This window comes from Oratosquilla oratoria, chromosome 14 (assembly GCF_046742065.1).
Source record: "Oratosquilla oratoria isolate Oo_2021 chromosome 14, ASM4674206v1, whole genome shotgun sequence".
Lineage (NCBI taxonomy): Eukaryota > Metazoa > Arthropoda > Malacostraca > Stomatopoda > Squillidae > Oratosquilla > Oratosquilla oratoria.
This window is the reverse complement of record NC_134790.1, coordinates 15,937,152-15,944,651: the sequence shown is the minus strand read 5'-3', so window position 1 is coordinate 15,944,651 and position 7,500 is coordinate 15,937,152. Positions and strand designations below refer to the sequence as shown.

Genomic DNA, 7,500 nt, shown 5'->3' with positions numbered 1-7,500 from the left:
TCCTCGTCCTCCTCCTCTTCATCCTCCTCCCCCTCCTCCTCCTCCTCGTCCTCCTCCTTCTCCTCCTCGTCCTCCTCCTCCTCCTCCTCCTCCTCCTCGAGGGCCTCCTAAGAAGGCGCTTCCTGTCATCGTCGTTGACCCTCCTCGCCCCAGCTCGCCCTTCGGTACCTACCTTACTGTCTCCGTGCCTCCTTCGGGGCGCCGGCAGGGCGAGGGCGCCTCGCCCAGTCAGACTCCGTCGCGCCTCGGCAGTGCTCTTGGCTTCTGGGCGCGGATGGTCGTGGACTCCCTTGGCCTGGTGAAGGAGAGGGGCGTCGGTGAGTAGCGGGCTCCCCACAGAGACAAAGAAGTGGAGGAATGGGGGAGGGGAGAGGGGGAGGGGGGAGGGGGGGTTAGTAACGTGGGAAAAATGTCTATCGGAGTTTCTGGAGAGTGGAGGGGGGGGTAAAGATCGGATTCCAATCTTTTATTTTTCTTTAATTAAAAAATCTTGTTTGTGACATACTGTACTGTCAGCGTTGTAGTGACCATCACTGAACGGGTGAGGAGGGCATCATATAACATTATTCCACAAAACGGGGATATTTGTGGGAACAGGTCAAAATATCCGGGCCCGTTCCTTTGTACTTTCTACTGTGGTTCTCTCATATTCAGAATTTTCCAGTATTCGGAAGAATCTAGGAAATTTCGTATATATGAAAACACGTTCAAATATTTTTATGTACTTGTGAAATGCGTTTTCTTTCCGAATAGAGGGAATATCTGAATTGTGGAGATTCCCAATTCAGAGTACCATCTGCGGTGGTATTGGTGGCGGTTGGAGTTGTGGTGGTGATGGTAGTGGTGATAGTATATATGATGGTGGTGATTCCAATGACGATGGTGGTGGTGGTAGTGGTGGTGGCGGTGGTGGTGATTGTGATGGTAATGCCGGTGGTGGTGTTGGTGTTGGTAGTGGTCGTGATCCTGATGGTGGTGGTGGTGGTGGTGGTGGTGGTGGTGGTGGTGATGGTGGTGGTGGTGGTGGTGGGGGTGTTGATCCCGATGGTGGTGGTTACGGTGGTTGTTCTTGTTCATGTTCACGTTTATGTTCTTGTTCATGTTCATGTTTCTGTTCAAGTTCATGTTATTTTTTGTTCATTTCCATGTTCATGTTCTTGTTCAAGTTCATGTTCTTGTTCACGTTCTTGTTCACGTTCATGTTCATGTTTTTGTTCATTTTGATGTTCATGTTCATGTTCACGCTCATGTTTATGTACATGTTCATGTTCATCATCATGTTCCTCTTCATGTTGACCTTTACGTTAATGTTCACATTCTTGTTCATGTTCAAGAACTTGTTCTTGTTCTTTGTTCTTGTTGTTCCTCACCTGGAAGAAGATGGCGTGTTCGGTGTGGCGCCAGAAGTGGGTGACTGGGTAGCCGCAGTGTCCCCGGCAGGGGAGGACCTCAAGCTTCCCCGAGCAGGACTTGTTGGGGCACGGCTTCCCCTGCTGCTTCTTGCGGGCCTTGTCGCAGATGGCCGGTCGCAGGTGGACCTGTCCAGGTGGTGGGGAAGATGGTGGAGGGATGTGAGTTGTCTGAATGGTGGAGTAATTACTGAAGAAAAACACACACACACATACACTCTCTCTCTCTCTCTCTCTCTCTCTCTCTCTCTCTCTCTCTCTCTCTCTCTCTCTCTCTCTCTCTCTCTCTCTCTCTCGCTAACTCACTTTCTCACTCTCTTTCTCTCTTTCTCACTCTCTCACTCTCTCTTTCCCTCCCTCCCTCCCTCCCTCCCTCCCTTCGTCCTCCCTCCCTCCCTCCCTTCCTTCCTCCCTTCCTTCCCCCCTTCCTCCCTCCCTTCCTTCCTCCCTCCCTTCCTTCCTCCCTTCCTTCCCCCCTTCCTCCCTTCTTTCCTCCCTTCCTTTCTCCCTCCCTTCCTTTCTCCCTCCCATCCCTTCTCTTCTGACCCTGCTTCCCACGAAACCTCACCTTGATGCCCGTGTCCATGGTGCACCTTTGGCTGCAGACGACCACCCCGAGGCAAGACTTCTTCAGGATGTTGACGTTGTGGTTGTTGGTGTTGCGCATGGCCCAGCCCGAGGAGTGCCTCTTGGCCTCCTCCAGGCCCGGCGGGTACACGAAGCGGCAGTGGCCGTCGGTCCAGTCGCAGAACGAGTCGTACTCGGAAACCTGGCGGGGGTGAGAACGAAGAAGCGTCTTGGGCCGAGGTCGAGACTGCGCACGGTGTGGGTATGGTTTAGATGTGGAGAGAGAGAGAGAGAGAGAGAGAGAGAGAGAGAGAGAGAGAGAGAGAGAGAGAGAGAGAGAGAGAGAGAGAGAGAGAGAGAGAGAGAGAGAGAGAGAGAGAGAGAGAGAGAGAGAGAGAGAGAGAGAGAGAGAGAGAGAGAGAGAGAGAGAGAGAGGGGGAGAGAGAGAAAGAGGAAGAAAGAAAGAGAAGGATAACTAGCGATAACTAGCTCTTCTATACTTGGAGACGATATTGCTTTGATGAGTTAGAGTCAAAGGTGTAGTGAAGTGGAGAGAGAGAGAGAGAGAGAGAGAGAGAGAGAGAGAGAGAGAGAGAGAGAGAGAGAGAGAGAGAGAGAGAGAGAGAGGTTTCTAATATCATAGTTAAAACATCCACATGCCTATTGACCAAAAATCTGCACAAGAACCATTGAGAAAGAACTTAATCCTTTGTACTTGGGTTTCCACCGACAAGGCGCACAACCAAGGACATGACTCTCAGGAAGACAGTCCTTCATCTAGTGTGCCCTGGGAGGAGGGGAGGAGGAAAGGTGGAGAGGAGGTGAGGAAGGGAGAAGGGGAAGAGGGGAGGAGGGGAAAAGAGGAGGGAGGAGGGGAGAGAAGGAGGAGAGAAGGAAGGTAGATGTGATGGAAGGAAGGGTGGGAGAAGGGGAAGAGAGAAGAAAGGGAGAAAGGGGGGAAGGGATGAAAGGAGGAAGGAAGGGAGGTAGATGTGGAGGAAGTGAGGAGAAGAGGAAGGAAGGAGGGGAGAAGGGGAGGAGAGAAGAAAGGGAGAAAGGGGGAAGGAGAGGAAAAGAGGAGGGGAAAAAGGAGGAGGGGAGGGAGAAGGCGAGGAGAGAAGAAAGGGAGAAAAGGGGGAGGAGAGGAAAGGAGGAAGGGGGAAAAGGAGGAGGGGAAGAAGGGAGGAGGGGAGGAAAGATTGAGAGGTGAGAAAGGGAAAAAGGTGGGAGGGGAGGAAGGGAGGTAGGCCGCTTCCGACTCACCTTAGGAATATTGCAGTCGTTGATGTCCCAGTCGAAGTGATGCGGCGGCGCCATCTTGACGCAGCGGCTGAGTGCCGGCACCAGTTCCCGCATCGACCTGCGGCGGCAGCGGCGGCGTCGGAGAAAGAGAAAAAGGGGAAAGACGGTTTAGGGTCTGGTGTCACAGCGGAGGACTCGCTTTTCCAGCGGTGAGATTTTCTTTTTTTCTGTTTATCTATTTATTTATTTGTTTATTAATTTATTGTTGTTGTTGTTGTTTTGTTGTTGTTGTTTTGTTTTATTATTATTATTATTATTATTATTATTATTATTATTATTATTATCATCATCATCATTATCATCAATCATCATAATTATTATTATTATTATTATTATTATCATTATTATTATTATTATTATTGTTATTATTATTATTGTTATTATTATTATTGTTATTATTATTATTATTATTATTATTATTATTATTATTATTATTTATTATTATTATTATATTATTATTATCATTACTATCATCAATCATCATCATTATTATTATCATGATTATCATCATCATCATATTATTATTATTATTATTATTATTATTATTTTCATTATTATCATCGTTATTATTATCGTTATTATTATCGTTATTATTATCGTTATTATTATCGTTATTATTATTATTATTATTATTATTATTATTATTATTATTATTATTATTATTATTATTATTATTATTATCATGTTTATCGTTATTATTATCGTTATTATTACTATTTATTTACTGTTATTTCTATATATTTTCATATAATTTTATTTGACAGCGGTAATCTTTGCGTTGAAGATCGTTTAGTTTTCGTCGATATACATTGCGTTCTTTCTCAATGTACAGACCTTCCTTATATTTTGGGGGGTTGACCATAATTTTTTTATGTTATGGTTACAATAAAGTAATACAACAAAACGGTGATGGCTTTGTTGACATCATTTGTAACGGTAATAAAATCTAATCAATTTAATGGTGTTCATGATGAAAATAAAAATATATATTTACAATAGAAAAATAAAGATTGGTGAAGATGAATATTAAAAATGTAATATATACGAGTGGTAACCAAACAACTCGTATTATCACTAGCAAAAGTACAAAAAGTGTAATAATGGCCATTTCAATATTATTTTAGTAATAAAGCCACTAGATGGTGATGCATTATTCTTAGAGGTAATGATGATCGAAATAAAGCCAATAGTACCCATGTCGTTAACTGGTGATAGTATTTTTACTATGCCTGCGTAGACACGGTGTGGAGTGTGTATACGGTAAGAATGTGACGGGTTGGTGTGTGTGTGTGTGTGTGTGTGTGTGTGTGTGTGTGTGTGTGTGTGTGTGTGTGTGTGTGTGTGTGTGTGTGTGTGTGTGTGTGTGTGTGTGTGTGTGTGTGTGTGTGTGCGTGCGCGTGTGTGCGTGCGTGCGTGTGTGTGTGTGTGTCACTGTGTGTGTGTCACCTGATTAGGGCAACATGCGAAAATGAATAGAATTACATATGATTTATGGTCTTTCCTAAACCGGGTTTTTACTTTATTTAATTTCATTTTATTCTATTCTATTTAGTTTTATTTTACTTCTATTTTATCTTAATTTTTTCTAATTTAACTGATCCGTTTATTTATTTATTCAATTATTCATTTATTTTCTCTTTAAAAAATATTTACGTTCCTGCCGCCTTCCCTCACATCATTTTCTATATCCGGCTCTTTTGTGGAACAAATGGTCTCTGGTTGGCTTCCTTTAACATTGTGTCCCACCGTGTATCAAATCACTTAAGAATTGTATCAGTTGGAAGAACAATTATAACTCTACGATGAGAACAAGAACCTAGTATCTAGAAATGATGTTCAAGTTGATCATTAAACAAATAAATAGATAGATGAATAAATAAATAAATGAAAAGGTTAATAAAGTGATTCTTTTGGTATTGATTGATTGATCAATAATTAAATTGTTTCACATGAGTAAATAGACGATGAAACAGATAGGCAAGTACATATATAAGCAAATAGATAACTAAATAGATTAAAGAATAAAAATAGAAAATAAATTAAAAGATGAATAGATAAGCAAATATATATATATATATATATATATATATATATATATATATATATATTATATATGTATCAAATATATATATTATATATAAAATATATATATATATATGTAATACATATATATATATATATATATATATATATATATGTATATATATATATATATATAATATATATATATATATATATATATATATATATATATATGTAGATGAATAGGTAAATAAATCAATTAAGAAAGAGGAATGGTACAACACATCCGTTTATGTTTATCAAAAAAAAAAAAAAAAAAAAATCCGAAAACTTCGGACCTTCGATCACTTCCGAGATGAAGAAGTTTATTCAGCAGACGCCTGAATGAAATAGCCTGGCGGTAGCCAGAATAAAAATAATAAAGTGCATTTTGGCGTGGAAGAGGTGGCACCTGCCTCCACAGAGTTTGATCCCATTTATGTCTTCTCGTTTTTGTACTCTGTTACACATTTTGAATTTCGTTGTTGTTAACAAAATATTAAGATTATTAAGACGACCATTTTTGTCTGTCATTAATTCCAGGTATATCAAAGTGTGGACTTTGCACGCTAGGCAGAAGCAATTACCTTTGCCCAGTGTGTTCAGATAGCTATAGGTAGCCGTATAGGATCGAACCTGGAAATTCATACCTAGGAGGCGAGATCCAAGCCCAACGCGCCACAGCGGTAAGTAGGAAAATACCATTGGAGATTTTTTTTTTTTTTTTTTTTTTGCCACATGCACTGTGAGGTAACTGGGCATGACAGGCTTTGCCGTATCTCGGGGTTTTAAGATTAAATATTCACTGCTGTCACGTGGTGACTGTAGCGGTTTCGAACTACCTAACTTCTTGCAATATTGACAGAAAATTGAGACTACATTGTACTGAAGACAGCAATGGAGACAGAAAGTTGAAATTTTCTGTAGAAGTTTATGTAGTTGAGGGGGAAAGGGGGGAGAGGAGGGGAAGGAGCCTTATAGTCGCCAACAGAACCCTTCCCCTGCCACCCCTTCACCCCTCCCCCTTCCCCTCTCCCCCTTTCACCCCTCCCCCTTCCCCTCTCCCTCTTTCACCCCTCTCCCCCTTTGTAATTGCATCATTAGCAAATTCAGTTCGATGAACGAAAGAAGGTGAAGGATCCAAGTTATTTGGAGTATCGATGATTTCGCTTCAATTATCCAAATCTTCATTTCTCGGAAAAGTTGATTGTCGAGTCGGATCAAAGTTGACGGACGCTTCGTGGGGTTGAGGGGTTGAGGGAGGAGGTTGAGGACCGCTGTAATCGTCTAGTCGTCTGTGCAGCGTTCGAGTGGCGAGGAAAGTGCGAGAACCAGAGGATTCTCGCCTGTGTGGGTCCGTGTATACTGAGTGACTGAACAACTTGCGACCGTTTAGTCTATTCAGCCTATGAATCTGTCACATTAAAGGGGTTTGCTCTAGCTAATTCTAGATGGTTGTGTTTAGATCAATTATGATTTCTAGGTGTTTGTGGGATTAGGGTCTATCAATACACTCAACTAGTCTTCGGCAACAGTGTAAGGTCTGTTCCGTTTCTGTGGGAAGATGCCGTGTCTTTGATTCTGTCTGGCATAGTCTGATACAGTCTGTGCCATGTCTTTGCTTCAGTCTGGCATAGTCTGGTACAATCTAGCACCAGTGTCAACACAATCTACAGTCCACATGAAGCGTAGTCGTTCTTCACAGTGTCTTCTTCGCAAGTGACTCTCCTATGGTCTAAACACCAACAAAGTTTCTTCGTGGAAAAGAAATGAACTGTACATTCACTTTCGGAAGTTCTGTTCTCGAACAGGGCATAAGCAGCTGAATGAAGTCGTCAGCCGGCAGGAAGAACAGAGGGGAAAGTGCCATCCAGTATGAAAGGAGGCAAACATTAGATAAAAAAAATTCTGTACACAATTTGCATTTCCAAAAATAAAAACGGAGGGGGGAAAGGTTAATGTATATAAGATTTTGTTTACTACAGCAGAATCTGAAGGCTCTTTCGACTCTTTCGCTTCGGAAGTGGGTTTCCTTCAGCTGAATAAAATTCACTGGCGACAACCAGAATAAAAAACTAAAATTGCAAAAGAGTTAAGCACGAATAAAGTTTCCCAAAGATGAATAAAATTGCCTGGCGAAAGCGAGAATAAATAATAAATT

General features: G+C 41.8%; 1 protein-coding gene across 1 annotated transcript in view; it reads right to left on the bottom strand.

Moving 5' to 3' along the window:
- The window catches only part of LOC143032736 (uncharacterized), a 66,537-nt gene that overhangs the window by 22,311 nt on the left and 36,726 nt on the right, over positions 1-7,500 (bottom strand). Inside the window, exons 2-5 of the mRNA XM_076197678.1 lie at positions 3,240-3,336; positions 1,978-2,178; positions 1,371-1,538; positions 173-295 (exon numbers count right to left, since the gene is read on the bottom strand). Coding sequence (XP_076053793.1) covers positions 173-295; positions 1,371-1,538; positions 1,978-2,178; positions 3,240-3,336 — 589 coding nt within the window. The remainder of the gene's footprint in view (positions 1-172; positions 296-1,370; positions 1,539-1,977; positions 2,179-3,239; positions 3,337-7,500) is intronic.